The sequence below is a fragment of the Cynocephalus volans genome, chromosome 5 (genome assembly GCF_027409185.1).
Source record: "Cynocephalus volans isolate mCynVol1 chromosome 5, mCynVol1.pri, whole genome shotgun sequence".
Taxonomy (NCBI): Eukaryota; Metazoa; Chordata; class Mammalia; order Dermoptera; family Cynocephalidae; genus Cynocephalus; species Cynocephalus volans.
This window is the reverse complement of record NC_084464.1, coordinates 53203904-53222717: the sequence shown is the minus strand read 5'-3', so window position 1 is coordinate 53222717 and position 18814 is coordinate 53203904. Positions and strand designations below refer to the sequence as shown.

The window sequence follows — 18814 nt, the reverse complement described above, 5'->3', positions numbered from 1 at the left end:
CTCCCGCGACCGAAGCTTGCGTTAGGGGGCTTCAGTGAGTGTGGGCGGCCGAAGAGCATTGAGCTTCAACTGCTTGCTTAATCCTGCCACCTTCCTGGCCAGACACCATGGGAGTGACTTGGTAGGACTTCAAGGGATTTTGGGGGCGGAACTTGGGGTTGTGAAGGGCCCTTGGAGCCTGGAGTGGACCCGCAAGGAGGATTGGGATCAAGGTCCGCCGTCCCCCGGGAGCTGAGCAAGATGTCCTCAGGTTGTGTGGATGACGGGACATCATGGGGGCCACGGGTTCTCTGGGTCTGTTTCCTCGGAGATGCGCCCCTTTCTCCTGGAAGGCGACAGGGCAAAGGTTTTATCCCAGGCCATCAATGGTTGTGGACCTCCTTTCCTTTTTCTAGGTACATCTTCCTGTTCGTGAGTTCGTAGTACTGCCGGGAGTGGGACTTCAGGGTCGGAAATAGGACCTCCGCACTAGAACCCATCTGCAGACAGAGCTGGAGGGGGTGGGGGCTAGGCAACGAGAATTTTTTTTAGATTTTGACCTGCCGTTCCCTACAGCCACCAAATGCAGTTAGACCGGCCTGTGTCTGCTTCTAATTTGGCCATTTTAAGATCTTGGGTCTAGGGGGGCGGAAATAAGCTACTGGGACTTAAGAGATCGGGATTCCAGATACTTTACCTCTTCAGGACCAATGTTTAATTGCATGGTTGATATACTTTCGATGGTTTTTTACCTCTAACATGCTGTAAGTCTCGGTTGGAAGAAGGCGTTGTGGGGAAACATGGGCCAAGTGCTGTTGGGGAGGCGTTAGTTCCAAGGTGCTAGGTCTCAGGACTTTTTTTTTTTCCTGGTAGATGTGAACATCTTTCCAGTCAGAGAGGCCTGGAGGCTAGGATATTTGAAGTCAGTGGCTATAGGCTTCTCATATGAAGGCATGGGTGTGGGAAATACTTTTCCTCCTGGTATCCCAGATTCTAGCAGGTTTCTCAGTGATTGCACTTGTTTTTTGTTTTCGTTCTTTTTTTTAAAGGTGACCGGCAAGGGGATCTTAACCCTTGGCTTGGTGTTGTCAGCACCACGCTCTCCCAAGTGAGCTAATCGACCATCCCTATATAGGGATCCAAACCCGCGGCCTTGGTGTTATCAGCACCACACTCTCCTGAGTGAGCCACTGGCCGGCCCGTGATTGCACTTGTTTCCCACAGTGGATGTCATAGTATAAGGATGTATGTGTGTGTATGCGCGTGTGTGATGGAAATGAAAAGGTTGCTATGCAGAGACTTGGAACCCTGGTAGCCCCTATTCTTTCAATAGAGAAGGCAGCCCGGGAAAGGGCTCTCTGTCGGTTGGCACCCTTATCAACTTTTTCAGGATCCTAGGACTTCTGTCCCTCCTAGCAGCAGTTTAGGGATTCTCTTATATTTCAAAACAAGGCACATCATCAGCACGGTTCAGGAGTGCTTTTTCTGGTAGAGAGGAGTGACAATTTTTAACAACAGTAGTGGTGTCGGAGGCAGGGTCTGGGGGCGCCCTTGTCGGCCTCAACCCACCCTGTCCTCTTACTAGGTTCTTGACTCTGTCACAGGAAAGAATTCAAGGGCAGAGTCACAGTAGACAATGAGAACAAGTTTAATAAAATCAATAAGAAATACAGGTTCCGCGAAGAGAGTACAGCATAGCTCCAGAGACTAAGCAGGGTCCACACCAAGTTTAACACAAAAGTAAGTTCTGTACAGACATCAAGTCTAACACAAAAAGCAAGAAAACATACTTAAAGTTCAGTACAAAGTGCAGGCTGGCTCAAGAGAGTGAGCAGCTGCTTGCTGAAAGTAAGTTCAATACAAAGTAAAATATTACACACCTCCGCCAGCATAGTGCAGGTTACTTCCCGGAAAGTGAGCAAAAACGTCACTTCCTGCTGGGATTTGGCTTTTATAGTTTCTTTATCTAATGAATATTCAGTCAAAGGGGTGGTTCACAGTTATATGTGCCAGAATGTTCTGTGCTCTCTATTGAGCATGCCCAGCCACTGGATTGTGTAAACCAGCCCCCTGTGGTCTCATTTTCCCTGTGTTGGTGCTAAAAATATATCTAACTGGCAAGAGTAACTTTCCTGGGGGGGGGGGGTCTCAGAGGAGGGGGCCTGAGACCTCAGGAAATGGCTGGAAACTCAGAGGCCTGTCCTGAAACCTGAGCCCAGGGAAACTGAGCACCTCCTATATCAGCAGGACTTTTCCTTAATAGGTTCTTTTAGTTCATTGATCGTAAAGTAATGTACTATCTCCCAAAATTCAGTCATATGTGACTGTCTTCATTATTTTTATATAACTAAGTACTACCTGTATTATTTATTAATTTTTAAAAATCTGTTTCCCTGAAAAATATTTTATTTTATTTTATTTATTTTTTTTTTAAAAAGATGACCGGTAAGGGGATCTTAACCCTTGACTTGGTGTTGTCAGCACCACGCTCAGCCAGTGAGTGAACCGGCCATCCGTATATGGGATCCGAACCCGGGGCCTTGGTGTTATCAGCACCGCACTCTCCCGAGTGAGCCACAGGCCGGCCCCTTGAAAAATATTTTAACAGGCAACTACATCCCTAGAGAGGATCCCTAGAGAGGCAGTGTGGTATAGTGGTTAAGGGCATGGATATGGAGCTGGGTTGCCTGGCTTTGATTCTTGGCTTTACCATCTACTAACATGTTGCCTTGTGCAAGTTATTTAACCTCTTCTGTACTTAAGTTTCCTCATTTGTAACAAGTTGATAAGGAACAGCACCTCTCATAGGGCTCTTGTGAGGATTTGAAAAGTTAATTCATCCAAAGAGCTAAGGGCACTGCTTGGCACATAGTTGGTGAATGGCAATTGCTACCTCTCAGCTCTAAAGTGGAAGCCAGTTTCACTCACCATAGGCTAAGGAAAACTTGTAAATAACATTTTTTGTTGTGGTTGTTCTATTGTCTTGATTAAATTCTTGTAAATGCTGTTGCCTCTCTCTCCCTAAGATTGTAAACTTGAGGCTTGCTTTCTCTTTATTCTTAGGTCTGTTGAATAGAACTTTCTGCAATGATGGAAATGTTACATATCAGCACTGTCCAGTACACTAGCCCTCAGCCACATGTGGCTCATAGCTTCTGTACTAGACACCTCAAGTTCAAAGAGTTGATAAAAACATACTAACCCCAAACTGAGACCTTCTCCTTGATATAGTTGGAACTGAAAGAACTACAAAAGGAATCTCTTTCTTATTATATGAGGGTACTTCAAAGTTCACGGAAAGATTATTATCTTTCAATTCTATTTTTCCACAAACTTTCTGAAGTATTCTCATATGACTCAGTGTTACTGAATGCTTACTCTGTATGCCACCTGGAATCTTCACTTGAACATTGGCACACATGCCACGCTTGGGAAATGCTGGTGTGATTGGAAGTTTGTTGCTCTGGTGTGAGGGTCCTGAGACCTGTGCTCTAGTTCTTAGAGGAGCTCTTAGGGACCATGGGCCTCTATTTCCTCATTTTTAAATTGGAAGGTGTGTGTGTGTGGGGGGGGGGGGTGTTCTCTAGGGTAACTCCTGGCCTGGATGAACTGTGATTCTGAGGGAGAGTAGGCGGCTCAGCAAAAGCACATGTGTCTCTGGATACTGATGACTTGTTGCTCACCTTTGCAGTGTGTCCCAGATGCCTGTGGCTGAGGGCAAGAATGTCCAGCAGACCGTCGAGCTCCTCACCCGGAAGTTGGAGATGCTTGGGGCAGAGAAGCAAGGAACATTTTGTGTGGACTGTGAGACCTACCACACAGCTGCCTCTACCCTTGGCAGCCAAGGTTAGTGAGATGGGTCTGTAGGATGGCTGTAACCTGGCTTGGAATTAGTGGACATTCATGTTCCCTGAAGTCTTTCTACTTTTCTGCTAAGGTGGTATTATTGAACATGTGGCAAGATGTTTTTCTGAATTCATTAATTCTTGGTCCTTCATCTCTTAGACTGGGGCTATTTTGGTCTTTTTGCAGTTTGAACTTTTCCTCCTAACTTTATTGAGATATAATTGATATATAAACAATTGTACACATTTAATGTAAACATCTTTATGAGTTTGGATGTATGCATACACCCATTACCACAACCAGGGTACTAAATATATCCATCACCTCCAAAAATTTCCTTGTGTTCTTTTGTGTGTTTTTTGTTTTGTGCAGTTTGAACTGTTAAAGCACTGTTTTTCCAAGGGTTGGTCTCTAACTAACCACATCAAAATCACCTGGGTTACTTGTCTGTTTGTTTTGGCAGCTGGCTGGTACAGGTATCAAACCCTGAGACATTGGTGTTATCAGCTCCATGCTCTAACCAACTGAGCTAACTGGCCAGTCTGTGGGTTACTTGGTAAAGGTGCAGATTCCTGCTTACTGGCCCTGCTTACTGATTGACTGGTGTTGCACACCTCATAATTTTCATTTTAAGAAGTTCTATAGATGATTCCTCTGTTGAAAAAACAATCTGTTTTTCCTCTACTCTCTCATCACAATGAACACAGAAGACTTCTGTGACCAAGCATGTGGGGATTTCTTCCCATACAGTAAGCAAGCAATCAATTCTGCAGTGGACACCCACTGGGTGTACTCTAATTCAATTCAATTCTGACATCATCTACCTGGAAATAGCATCTGGTCACAAAGTTTGAGGGTTCAGTCCCCAAGACTGCCACCCACTTCCGATCTTGATCAAAAGCCCCGGGTTTTCTTGTCTGTACTTCTGACCAACCTGCTATAAATCAGGGTTCCCGTGACTCCCTTCTTGGATTCGATTATTCTGCTAGAATGGCTCACAGAACTCAGGGAAATATTTATGTTTACTGGTTTATTATAAAGGATATTACAGAGGATACAGATGAAGACATGCATAGGGTGAAGTATGTGGAGCTTCCATGCCCCCACTGAGTGTGCCACCCTCCAGGAAGCTCCATGTATTCAACTGTTCGGAAGCTTTCCAAACTGAGTCCTTTTGGGTTTTTATAGAGGCATCATTACACAGGCATGATTGACTAAATCATTGGCCATTGGTGATGAGCTTAACCTTCAGCTCCTTTCCCCTCCACAGAGGTTGGAGGGTGGGGCTGAAAGTCCTACCCCTCTAATCCTGCCTTGATCTTTTTGGTGACCTGCCCCCATCCTGAAGCTACTTAGGGGCTAATGATCCTGGCAATCAACTCATTAGCATACAAAAAGACATCACTTTGGAGACTCTAAGGATTTTAGGAGTTATATGCCAGGAAATGGGACAGATATCAAATAAATATTTCACAATATCACAACCCTTATACACTCTGAAGTTTGAGAAAGACTTGCTTTAGGCCCAGAGGTCTTTGTACCATGTGTGACTCTTTTAGAACTTTAGAGTTTTAGAGATTTCTGTGTAAGGGCTTCTTTTTTCCTGAACCTAGCCAGTGGCCTTGGCCACCTCATTAGCATAACATTAACCAATGAATCAGCTTTGGGGTGTGGGTGGTGGTGGTGTTGGTAGAGACGGAGGGAAAGAGTATCTTTGAATATGGGTTAGAGAACCTAGTTCTGCAGTAACTTGACCTTGGACAGTTCCATAGCACAGTATTTATGATCATGGAGCCAGACTCCTGAGTCCTGGCTTTGTCACATACTAACTGTGTAACTGTAGGTAAGTCCCACAACCTGCCTGTGGCTTGTTTCCATGCCAGTCATTTGCCTGTTTCCCTTAGATCCATTCCCTGTACTTCCCCTACAAACTATATTTTCCAGGCCCTCTTCTAGTTATTTACCTTTGGTCAGTGAGAGGCACTGGGAAAGGTTAGCGGATGGGACAAAGGGAGACCACAGTACTCCTGTCTCTCTGCTTTGGGCATTGTCTCTAGCCATGGCTGTATCCCCTCCCTGGTTGTAGCTCCTACTAGGCAGCCCTCATTCTTGGCTCTGATAACAGTGCTTTTTTCCTCCAGCTCTAAGGTATTGTAATGGCTTCCTGTGTTGCCAGTCTTTGGGTTGTCTCACCATTCTGTTTGGTTTTTCCAACCCCTGTATTTGTTCCCTGTATTAAATTCCCTCTGTCGAAACTATGTGGTATGGGCTCTGTTTTTGGACTCTTCCCAATACAGTTCTCTAATCTATAAAATGATCATAATACTTACCTCCTTGTGTTGTGCTAATTAAATAAGTTAATACATGCAGAGCATTTAGAACTGAGGTTGTCATGTAATATTTAGTAAATTACTGAGTTTCATCATTGTTAAAATTGCGGTGTTACCATTTGTTAATAGGAAGGATATAAGAATCAAGAGATAATGGTTATGAAAGCATTTGGGAAATAAACATTTGAATATAGATATAAGATGGCATAGTATATCTAGTGAAACTACCTGGTGTGCGCTCTGTTTTCCTGATCAGGCCCTTACCTTCAAGAAACTACAGTCTAGTTGGTAGGTAGTGGAGTAGAATGGAAGGAGCAATAAACTTGGGGTCAGCAGGCCTGTTTGAAATTTCTGCTGTTGGCTCTGTCTATTTAGGTCAGTGGTTCTCACACTTGACTAGCATTAGCATCCCCTGGAAGGCTTGTTAAGGCACAGATTGCTGGGCCCTACCCCACAGTTTCTGACTCAGTAGGTTGGGGAAGGGGGTACAAGAATTTGCATTTTTAACAACTTCCCAGGTGGTGCTGATGCTCTATATGGCTGAATCCTCCCCTCTCCATATCCCAGTTCAAATCCTGTTTTTCCATGAAACTTTTTCCTGCTGGGTAATGCCTACTTTGATCTTTTCCTATCCTGAAGTCTTTCTTTCCTTCCAAAAGATTTCTGGTCTTTTCCAGGTAATAACTTTTTTTTTTACTTTGTGGTCTTTTGATCTTCTTTTTAAAAATTTTTAGCCTATGTCTTGCGAGGTTGTCAGCTTCTTCTTTTATTTATTTTTTTCCCCCTTTGTGTTGAGATTGTCACCTTCTTAAAGTCAGTGGTTAAGTCCTTGGCTTGTATGTCTCTTAAGCCCTAGTACAATGTTGGGGATGGCTTAAGTGACTAATAAACGTTTGGGATTGTGACAGTCTATTCATTAACTCGTAGCATATGAAAAGGCATCTATCGTGCTTTTCTTTTTTTTGCCTCCTTCCATTTTCTACTTAACCAAATATAGGAGGGTACTTCAAAAAGTTCATGGAAAGACTCACATTATTTTTAATTCTATTTTTCCATGAACTTTTTGAAGTACCCTCATGTATAGCTTTCCCTCTTTCTTGTAGAAACCCTGTAGAAATCAATGAGAAAACTCATTTCTCAGAGATTGGAAAGGGTGAGCTGGGGCTTGAAACTAGATCTTCCAATCCCAGGTCCTGAGTTCTGTCTGCTACAGTGTGCTGCTTGCTTCCCAAGGCAGCCAGACTTCATAACGTCCTCTAGGGGTTCATCATTGACTTCAGAATGAAGTCCAGACTTCTCAAGGTATGGTGGACAAGCCTTATCACAGCTTGGCTCTGGCCTACCTTTCTCACCTCGTGCTTACATACTACCCTTTGCTGCCTCTATGGGACTGTTTCCTAGATCTCAAAGAGAGAGGAGGCCAAGGTAGGTAGGGATGGACAGAAGCAGCGAGCAGCTGCTTCATTTGACATGCCTGAGTGCTGTGACTTTTATTTTACCTGTTATGTAATACATGGTAATATACAAAAGATTACATGTAAAGTCTGTGTGAGTTATTTGTCAGAATGAAGCATCCATCTGTGAGCCCACCACTCAAGAATTACACCATAATCAACACTATCAAAGTTCCCTGTGTGCCCCTGACCTTTTTCTGTAGAGCAGGGTTGGTTTTACTACACGCTGCCTCACCTGCTGCTCCTCTCCTTACTTCTCTGGAAAAGGCTTGTTGCGAGGGGATTCCCCCACTCCTCCAGGACTGCTGAGGTAGTGCCAGATTGCCTCCTGGCCTTGCTCCATGCATTTTACTCTATTCTGGGATTTGCCAGTAAAAGCCTCTGATAAGTGGGATCTCCGTCCCTTGCAGGCCAGGCTGGGAAGCTGATGTATGTGATGCACAACTCAGAGTATCCATTGAGCTGCTTCGCCCTCTTTGAGAATGGCCCTTGCCTTATTGCCGACACCAACTTTGATGTGCTCATGGTGAAGTTGAAGGGCTTTTTCCAGAGTGCCAAGGCCAGCAAGATTGAGACCCGGGGCACCCGGTACCAGTACTGTGACTTTCTGGTGAAAGTGGGCACAGTCACAATGGGGCCCAGTGCCCGGGGCATCTCTGTGGAGGTAAGATCTTGGTGGAACAGGAGCAGCAAGTGCTGAAGGGGCTGCTCAGCAAAGGGCTCTGAAGATTTCCCAGTCCTTCTCAATTCAAACAGATATTTATGCCTGACCGATCACTGACTTCAGACCAGCTGTGCCTGCTTTCCATGAATCTTTTACTCTTTCTTTAATCGTTCAGGGCTTCTCTAGCCCAGGGTGGGAATGGGAAGCTGGGTTCACAGCAAATAGAAAGCTCAGGAAGGCTAGCTTGCTGAAGAAGGGAAAGGGGTAGTCATGGGAGGAAGATGAGTTGTGATGTGGAGGGACCAGTCACCCAGCACAAGAAGGACTGGAGCAGACCAGGACAACTTTTGGAGCAACTTTTGGGAGGTGGGTCCTAAATCATGTGTCCCCATACCTCTCCTTAGTGTGCTTTAAGATAGATCTCAAAGTTGTGGAGCAAAAATGTGCCTTTCCTTTTGAAATGCTGTCTGCTTTCTTTCACAGAAATAAGGAGTATGTGTGCAAGATGACTTCAGTTTTGAGACTTGAGTATATTGAAAATGGCAAAGAGGGAGTGTGGCAGTTGCTGTTTGGGATCAATGAAAGTCCACTACCTACTGTGCACGCAGTACAATACGAGATAAAAATAACAAGTTATTTATTTATTTATTTATATTTTTATTTTATTTATTTTTTTAAAATTTTTTTTTAAAGATGACCGGTAAGGGGATCTTAACCCTTGACTTGGTGTTGTCAGCATCACGCTCAGCCAGTGAGCGAACCAGCCATCCGTATATGGGATCCAAACCCGGGGCCTTGGTGTTCTCAGCACCGCACTCTCCCGAGTGAGCCACGGGCCGGCCCAAAAATAACAAGTTAGCTTACAGGGCCTGTCTTTTGAAAATTTATGATTTAGTAAGAAAACAAGGCTGAAACACGGACTATATCATTAAAGTCAGTCTAAGAAATGCCGTAGAAGAGGCACAGTTTGCTGTGGGAATTCAGGCCAGCAAGAGCACTGCTTGCTTTGGTTGTGATGCTTCCTGGAGGAGCAACATTTAAGTAGGGACTTAAAATGTAGAGACACGTGGATGGGTAGGTGTAGGAAGCATCCCAGGTGAAGAAAAGGGCGTTAATGGCGGTTTCTGCTCAGGAACCTCTAGGGCCAAGATTTCCTATCCTTTCAGCTGGTTATATACCTCGCACTTGCTGAGACCCACTAGGGACTCACTGTTTATCCTCCACATTTCCAACCTTATAGCACAAACACACCCTATCCTGCCTGTTTCTTTACTTATTTCTCCTTATGGTTACCAGTAAATTCCACTTGCCATCTCTCCAGTGAAAAATTAGGAAAGGGGAATAAGAAAACCTAAGATGTATATCCTTTGGCCCCTGCCACACTGGTTGGGAAATTCTTTCTTAGGGTCAGAGCCCAGGCTGGGTCTACCTTGGGAGTAATGTTTGGTCTTGAAGAGACTCCTGAGTGTATGTGTGTCTACTCTGCCCTCTGCTTACCCCTCCACCTCCACCCTCATACACATTTTCTTTCTCTCTCTTTCCATTGTGTCTCTCAGAATTTTCTTGAGCTCTCCTTGAATTGTTACCGGCACAGCAGGGACTACACAGTCCTTAGATAAACAAAAGTGGCCTAGATCTGTCTCTGGGTCTTGCGGGGAGGGCTGTGGGTCGGCACAAATCTAGGATGGGAATGTCAAATACGCATAATGGGAATGATGCTGGGTGTGTGAATCCCCAGTGTTTGAGTTGAATATTTCCTGTGGACCAGCACTGTGCTAGAAGGCGTGTGACTTAGGCTCAGGGTTGGGGAAGATGGGAACAGGGGGCAGGAGGTACAAGAGAAGCAGATCTCACTCACCCTCACCCTCTGTTTTTTTGGTTCCCAGGTGGAGTATGGTCCCTGTGTGGTAGCTAATGACTGTTGGAACTTGCTGCTCGAGTTCCTACAAAGTTTTCTAGGCAGCCACACGCCGGGGGCTCCTGCAGTGTTTGGAAACAGACACGATGCGGTCTATGGCCCTGCAGATACCATGGTCCAGTACATGGAACTCTTCAACAAGATCCGCAAGCAGCAGCAGGTGCCGGTGTCTGGGATTCGTTAGTGACTGGCAGCTGTGGCTGAGTGCTGTCACCAGGGTACTGCACAGGAGGAGTGAGTGCTGCATTCTCAGGTCCCTGGACCCCAGAAACTCAGGGCAGAAATGGAGGCTTCGCTCCCTCTCCAGTTCCCAGCTGTGGCTTTTGTTCTGGGGCTCTGGACACCCCTTCCCTGACCCTCACACATAGTCCCCCAACAGCTGTTTTATCCCACGCCTTACTGGATTTGTCCTGTCCTCAAGAATGTGTAATTATGAAGAATGGAGAAGTTTGGATCGTTCCTGCTTTAGGGGAAAAGGTAGGACAGGGGTGTCCCTGGCCTAGTGTTGGTGGGGAAAACAGTCTGTATCCCCAACTATTGAGGATTTGGCCTAGGTCCACAGTGGACATGCTGCATTTTTGTGTTTGGGCTATGCTGTATTAAAAGCCTCTATCTTTACTCAGAGGATGTGGCTGGGCCTCTATCCTGGAGATGGAGGGGGAAGCACAGCTTGTTTGATGGCTATCACTTTCTGACCTGTTTGCTAAAGTGATTTATGAGTTGACTTTCCTGGGCTGTTGCCTGAGTTTGTTGAGCTCTCCTTCTGACATTTTTATATTCTGTTGTGAATTATGTTAAGCCACAAGCTAAACTAACAGAGAACCGAAAGTACATTGGCTCTTACTAAATAGAAGTTTATTTTTCTCTCATCTAATAATACAGAGGTAATTGGATGGTCCAGGGCAGATTTAACTCTATAAGGACATCAGGAACTTGGTTTCCTTCTGTGTTGTTCAGCCACCACCCCCAGGATGTTGTTTTTACCCACAAGGTTCAAGCAGACTCTTCAGCTCCATGCCTGCATTCTACTGGGGAAAGAGAGAGAAAGAAAAAAAAAAGCAGTTTTCTTTTGTAAAGGACATGACCTGGAGTTCCTCAAATCACCATGGCCACACTTTGCTGAAAGGGATGCTGGGACATAGATCTTATATGGGCAGTCATGTGTTCAGTTAAAACTTGGGGTTCTGTGACTAAAAGATGAAGGAGATGTGGATGCTGGGGCCCAGTTTAGTGGCCCCTGCTACATGGAGTTCAGTGCTCATGCCCAAGATGCTCTTGGTTGTTATTTTTCAGTTAATACCCCCTGTGTAACCAAGGCATTTGTTTATGAGTTGGGTTAGGATAAAGACTGATCCCAGAGCCACTTTGAGCTCAGCTGGATTAGTCACACTAGGCAGTCAGTTCCACACTGTCAGCATCTAGGCTTCTCAGTTCTCATGCACCTGGAGCTTAGTGTTAGAACAGTTGACCCTGATACTTGTACCATGCTTCATGGTTTCCTGATCTCTTTGTCTTTTTCTCATCTGAGCCCCAAGCTACTCATTTGACCTACATTGCCTGCCTACCCCACCCCTGCTACAGAAGTGTTCACCTGGGCTAACATTGAGATACACGAAGGTGGTCTTAGGAAAACTGGTAATGTACATATTATAGTATTGTCATCAAGGATACTGTTGCTAGTTGAAGGCATCTAAAGAGAAATTGTTTTCAGATCTAACTGTTTAGATCTAAAGCCTGCGCATCAAGAGTCAGGTACTGGTCATGTTTCCCTTCTAGCTTTGCCTGGCAGGAAGCTCAGTTTGACTTCGTAACTGCAGAACCTGTCATCTGCATTTTTCATTCCCACTTCTCCCTGTTTTTGTTGTTGCTGGTGTTTGTTTATTTTGTTTTTGCTTTTTAAAATTAAGGTATGTTTTAGATATCATTGATACACAATAAAATGCACAGATCTTATATTTTTGGCCTTCTGATTTGTGTTTGCTATTGTGCAGATTTTTCTATTTGTATTTTTTTGTTGTTGTTAGCTGGCCTGTACAGGTATCCAAACACTTGACTTTTGTGTTATGCCTCAAATCTTTTATGGAATGAGACAACATATAACCAGAATTTTGAACATAATGTGTTCCCAAAAATATACAGAAGTTGACTGTGGTGAATATGGGCTCTCCAGACTTGTGCATTATAAGGACAGGCTCTGTTCCCTAAAAGCTAAAACATAGTACAAAAATCCCTCACTGTACTTTTCCTTTTAGGCATAGTCTTGGCTCACACATTTTTAGAGTTCTTCACTTGTGTTCTGTTCCTTTACATTTGAGTACACTTGACCAGCTTTAAGTCCAGTGAACTCTGGATCGAGCTTTCAGAACTGTCATTTGGGTACTTCTGTACATCTTTATCCTTTGTGTCAGTTAAAGGAAATTTATCACTGAAAGAGGCAGGTAATGCAACACATTTCTTAAATAATTTAACAAATATGGCTCTGCTCACAAAGTTGCCAAAACTAAACTGTTGACTGTGGGAAGGTTCCAAATGTCATCCAGCATTTGTGTGCAAGTCTTAATGGGGCTTTCAAGAGTAATTTAGGATATAATTGTCAGTGTATAATTTTTGAAAGTTCAAGTTGAATGAAAGTTGAGGACTATTTATGTAAATTGGAGGGAAAAAAGGCATGATTATCCCTATTCAATAAATAAAAAATCTTAAACTCAGCTAGTAAATGGTAATTTATGGTTCTAATCTGATGTTCTTCCTTCTATACTAGACTGTCCTCCAACCCCACCTTCCTCTGCTTCCAGATGCTTTAGCCCTCTCCCTGTCTGTAAGTACTCCCAAAAGAGCAGAAACTGGGAAAATTCTAAGGCCCTGCCAACATGTCACTATGATGGGTGCTTTTGATATAGCTACACAGAAATTTGCCAGCCTTGATTGTCAGAGTTGTGTACGGCAGCTTTAAAACTCATTTAATTCACCTTCACCGTAAGATGGGGAAGGCTGTGGCTCCCATCGGGGTCATGCAGAGAGATGAGGGTGGAGTCAGGACCAAACTTCAGGCTCAGGACTCCCAGCTACCAGCATGTGCTGAAGTATGGCACCTGGACCTCTCTGAGGTGCATGGTGATTTTGGGTGGAATGTGGAAAACATTTTTATACTAGTACTTATGTCTTTTTCTAATATGTTTAAGAGAAAAGAGAAAAGTATAGCTAGCACTTTATTCCTTAAGATGAGGGTACTTTTTTAAAAAAAAGTCCTGTTAAGGGGATCTATGAAATTACAGTACAGTTGATGCATACAAGTGCAAAATCTGTGGAGGTAGAAGACAAATTCTTGGATTTGGGGAACCACTGTAATCTACTTTGTGTCTATCTAGTCTATTTCCCTAATCCATTGATGGTTCCTGCTCCGGCTATGCTTTCTTGTTGATGTTCTGATTCTGTTCCCATGTTGCATCCTGCTGGCTCTCCTCAGGTATTGAGTACCAACTAGTCACATTTCCCCTCCATCTATTGGTGTTGCTGTTCCACTAAGGAGTTATCTAGGGACTCACCACTCACTTCAGAGTGAGGCAGTTACCTTCCAATCCTGGAGGATAGGAGAGAAGTCAGAAATTTCCACCTAAGGGGCTGGCCGATTATCTCAGTTTGTTAGAGCACAGCCTTGTTACACCAAGGTCAAGGGTATGGTTTCCTGTACTGGCCAGCTGCCAAAAAAAGGAAATTTCCACCTATGAAGGTGTCAAAAGTTTAAACTGTTAGAACACAAATGTATAAGAAGCCAAAGGGCAAGACATTTTGAATACACTCACAGTAGACTTAGAGCCATGTGGGACTGATAGAAGGCCTGTCTGTCTCCAAGCCCATACCTGTAACTCCAACATTGCCTTTGCCATACCCCAGGCTCCCTCTCCACATCTGTTACTGTCTGCTTGCCTTAGGCTGCAGGCCCCAGTCAGTATTGCATACAGAATGGCTGAAAGCAATTGTATTACAAGTTTGGGCCTCTCCTGGGGGTTTGGTGTGTTTGTCCTGTGAGCACTCACTTCTTGGGGATGGGCTCTTCCCCAGGCTGAGTCTCTGCCATGGTATCGAGCATTCCCAAATCAGTCTTTTAGGTTAGAAGGACCCCCTTAGGTCACCTCGTTTGACCATCCTTCAATGTTCATCCTCTTTGCACCATCCCTCCCAGAGGTCCTGTTGCCTTGGCTTGTCCTCCTCTAGGGAAATCCCTTCCCTGTGTATTTAATCCTTTTCTCATTAACTCTGAGACAAAAACAAAACAAAACACACCTGTCCTTTTCCTCCCAGATTGTGTATTGTAAGGGAATTTGTTAGTTCATGCTGGAGTACGAGGACTATGACTAAAGCAGGGGATCTTAATGTTACTGCAGGTAATTAGCTCCTGAGCGGAGCCTCAATAGGCCTCAGATGCCCTGAAACAGAATTTTGTGTATATGTGCAGTGTTTTGGGGAAAAGGATTTATAGGTTTCATTAGAATATCTCAAATATCTGTGATTTAAAAAAGAGTCTCTAAGAGGATCCTAAAAGGGAAGCAGCATGAAGATAAAGTTAAGCAGGTTTGAAATAGGTCCAGTGGGCTTTTTGTGAGCACGATCTTCCCCTGCATTTTGGACTCCCCATCTGGGTATCTAGCCAGGACATTTTTCTCCTTCATGTTATAGTCAGTTAGGCCTTTCAGACAGCTTCTAGGAAGATGGACTGTGTTTGCGGTCTTACCTTTCTTGTAAGTTTCCTGTTTTCCTTTTAGAAATGGATAGGAGTAAATATGTAAGAAGCAATCTTTATAGCTTTCTTTGTGGTTCAGAGTTACTTTTTTCATTATGACGCACTTCATGGGATCTGCAAATTATTCTGTTGTTTTGGAATTTGGCATAATGAGTATATATTTTCATTTTTCAGAATGAGGTGATTGATGAGGCAGAGAAGTTCCTCACCTTGGTTTTGAAATTAGTAGGTAAAAAAAAAAAATTCTTGGAACTATTAGGCAAAGATTCTTAATTCTCTTGTATTCTGTTTTTCCTAACACATCCCATCCCCATCAGATAGCATAGACCAATTTTTAAGGTTAATATGAAATTCTACTAAATTTTATTTGGAGGCTTTAAAAAAGAGAATATATGGACCACGTTTATATATCTTAGATTGTTGCAAAGCTGGAATTCGATATTGGAAATCTTTTGTCATATAGGAAAGGCAAGGCTGGAGATGTGGAGGTGACAGGTATTCTGAGGAAAACTACTAAAGGGAAGGGAACACTGCTTTAGGAGACAGATGGCTGAGTGTTAGCCACAGCATTAGTCCTAACTTGCCAGGTAACTTCAATCAAGTTGGCCTCTCTGGGTCTCTTCTATAGTAGAAATAATGATGCCTACTTTCCATATGTCATAGGGTTGTTGAGAGGCTCAAAGGAGAATAGATATGAAGAGTGCTTTGTAGGCAAGCTTCTTTTTAATGGTGCTGAAGATATTGGTATTTGGTTAGGATGTTTAAGGTGGAGGTTAAGGGCTCATTGCTGCTTGGTGGCATGTTATAATTCTCACTTGAGAAATGAGTAGTGTGGAGGTGGGGTCCAGGGAAACTATTTGTTGTACAGGTGTATTTTTTGTAAGCAGGTAAATGGGCAGAGTTGTATGGACCATATCTGGAATATGGAAGTATGTTTTTAATACTTATTCATAGTGATGAGATGTTACTTGTTTTCCTACACCCTTAAGGAAGAGAGGCTGGGCTAAAAAAAAAAAAAAAAAAAAGGAAGTAGGGTAGAAATGACTATATCTTTTATGTGTAACAAATTCATCCCCCATTTCCCCTCAGCCTTCAAGATTTAATTGTGTCTCTCTCACCTTTTTTTTTAATGCCATGTATATTATGATTGCACTCTTAACCAGTTGTGTCTTTAAAGAAAGTCCAGTATTCCTGATTGTATTTTCCATTTCTCATTGATGAACCACCTAAGCTCTTAATTTAAGCTACAATAAAACCTTTTTATTAACTATCCCAAATATTCTTTCCATACTTGAATTACTTAAGATAGTCTTCATCCTGTTTTTTTGTTTTTCATCTAATTCATGGTTCTCAAACTTTTTGGTCTCAGGACCCCTTGATGTTCTTAAAATGTATTGAGGAACCTAGGTGTGGCCGGTTAGCTCAGTTGGTGAGAATGCAGTGTTATAACACAAAGGCCAAGAGATTGGATCTTCACACTGGCAAGCTGCCAAAAGAAAAAAAAATGTACTAAGGAACCCCAAAAGCTTTTATTTACGTAGGTTATATCTATTAATATTTACCTTACTAAAACTTATAATTAATAAATTAAAATATTTATTAATTCATATAAAGGTTACAATAAACCCACATATATTAACATATTTTTTATGAAAAAGAACTGTTTTTCCAAACAAAATTTAGCGAGAAGAGTGGCATTGTTTTATATTTTTGCAAATCTCTTGAACATCTGACGTAATAAATAGAAGGCAGTTAGATTCTCATATCTGCTTTTGCATTCAATCTGTTGCAATATGTTGTTTGGTTGAAGAATATAAAGAAAATCCAATCTCACACAGATGTGTATTTGGAAAAGGGAAGGAGTATATTAATAAACTTCCCAGATAATTGTAGATATTTTTGGTACTACATCAAAACTCCTCTAAAGCTTAGTTGCAATGTGGAATCTCAAACTATATCAGTGAACTTTTCATACCGTATTTTATTAATATTCATTGATATTTTTTGCACTTTGAATGAATCTTTTAATAACATGATTTTGTAGCATTGGTCATTGGAAAATGCTGCAGATCTTCTGACTGTTGACACATTTCATTATACAATATTGAAAAGTCATATTTGTTACATTACCAGTTTTATTAGAAAAGTCTTGGGAAGCTATCAAGCTCACAGTGGCAGATACAAGTTTTTGAAAATTCTGCTGGCCAGTTAGTTCAGAGTGTGGTGTGGATAATACCAGAGAAGTTCCAGGGTTTGATTCCTGTTCCTGGCCAGTCACCAAAAAAAAAAAAAAAAAGAAAGAAAGAAAGAAAGAAAGAAAATTCTAGGTTTTGCTTAAAAGCTTGAGTTTTCTCATTGCTGACAATGCTGTCAGGCTCAACATTGTTTATTTTCAAGAAAATATCTGCCAAATACTCATTGAAAAACTATAGTTTATGTGTTAGCTGTTTCAAGTAAAAATAGTATTCCATGAAGAGAGCCATTAATTTAGCTCAAAACAAAAAATTACACAAGTGATTTTCCTCAAGACAAACTATACTTAGAAGTGCTTTATGCATACTACATACATCAATTTAATCACATACAATAGTATTAAAAACGTGCACTTAAATAAAACAAACAATTTTTAGTCCTTCATCAAAGACCTTATGTGCAACGGGTATTTTTCACTGTGGCAGTGAAGAATAATACCTCGACTGCTAGTACAGTTTGGTGCCATTATCTTGATTTGTGCTAAGGCTTCTGCAGTTTTACCCATTGTTACTTTTGTATCATCAGTGCAAATGTCATCACAGTGACAAAGGCAGATAATGTCTTAGTATTATTAGGAAAATAGTTTTGATATCAGGGACCCCCTGAAAGTGTCTCGGATTCCTAGCATTTCCCAGGCCAGACTTGTGAGAACCACTGATCTAATACATGCTCACAGCACTGAGAATCTTTTCCCCCGGATTGCTATCCCAAGAGCACTCCTTCCATCAGTAGTTTTAAATGGCTCCCAAAATCTTCACTCAACAAAAGCACCTTATTAAAGAGCTAACATTGAATAAGATATGAAGGTACTTCAAAAAGTTTATGGCAAGATTTGTATTATCTTTTTTTTTTTTTTTTTTTAAAAAGATGACCGGTAAGGGGATCTTAACCCTTGACTTAGTGTTGTCAGCACCACACTCAGCCAGTGAGCGAACCGGCCATCCATATATGGGATCCGAACCCGGGGCCTTGGTGTTATCAGCACCGCACTCTCCCGAGTGAGCCACAGGCCGGCCCTGTATTATCTTTTAATTCTATTTTTTTACATGAACTTTTTGAAGTACCCTCTATAGGCTTTCTTCTCCAAGAATTTTCTTGGGGATTGGGGAGTAAGGGGAGAAGACAGATAATTAAGGAGTTATAATGTAAGAATTCCTTAAACAGAATTGTGTTTAAAGGTGATAGACAACAAAGGGAGTGCTACATTCTGGATCTAACTGAGCTCTTGAACCACAGGACAAATCCTGACCAAACACCTCCATGGCCTCTCCTCCTATCAAACTTACTAAAACTGTCCTAATTTAATTGCCGTTAGAAATCCTTTCACAGTTAACTGCGCTTGGCTCCAAGACATTGTATTTTCTCCCTTCCTTTTTTTTGGCTTTTGTGCTTCCCTATTTCATATTTATGGTCATGTCGTCTTGAGCCACTGTAGCTAATCATACATATGTTTATTTCTTTTACTTGTCCTTATACTTAAAAGTAAGTCTTTACCTGCCTTGGCCATGTGTTGGGTGTCGAAACAGTGGTCTTATTTTGGGGTGACACCCCGCAAGTTATGTCAGGACAGTGCACCCAGGAGACTGCTCAGGAAGTAAGCCTTTTGTAGAACTAGCCGCTGTTCTATTT

At 42.5% G+C, this 18814-nt stretch overlaps 1 protein-coding gene across 1 annotated transcript; it reads left to right on the top strand.

Annotated features, from left to right (window-relative positions):
- Positions 1–5: 5 nt before the first annotated feature.
- Positions 6–10813, top strand: MED20 (mediator complex subunit 20). Its single transcript, XM_063097284.1, has 4 exons — positions 6–121; positions 3671–3825; positions 8020–8273; positions 10160–10813. Exons 1-4 carry the CDS (start codon positions 108–110, stop codon positions 10373–10375), a joined length of 639 nt encoding a protein of 212 aa, XP_062953354.1. The 5' UTR covers positions 6–107; the 3' UTR covers positions 10376–10813.
- Positions 10814–18814: the final 8001 nt, after the last annotated feature.

Bases quoted from the DNA above. Each gene is read 5' to 3' on its own strand.
- MED20 (XM_063097284.1), top strand. The intron at 3,826-8,019 runs GTTAGTGAGATG...CGTCCCTTGCAG, and splicing joins CTCTACCCTTGGCAGCCAAG to GCCAGGCTGGGAAGCTGATG. The intron at 8,274-10,159 runs GTAAGATCTTGG...TTTGGTTCCCAG, and splicing joins CCCGGGGCATCTCTGTGGAG to GTGGAGTATGGTCCCTGTGT.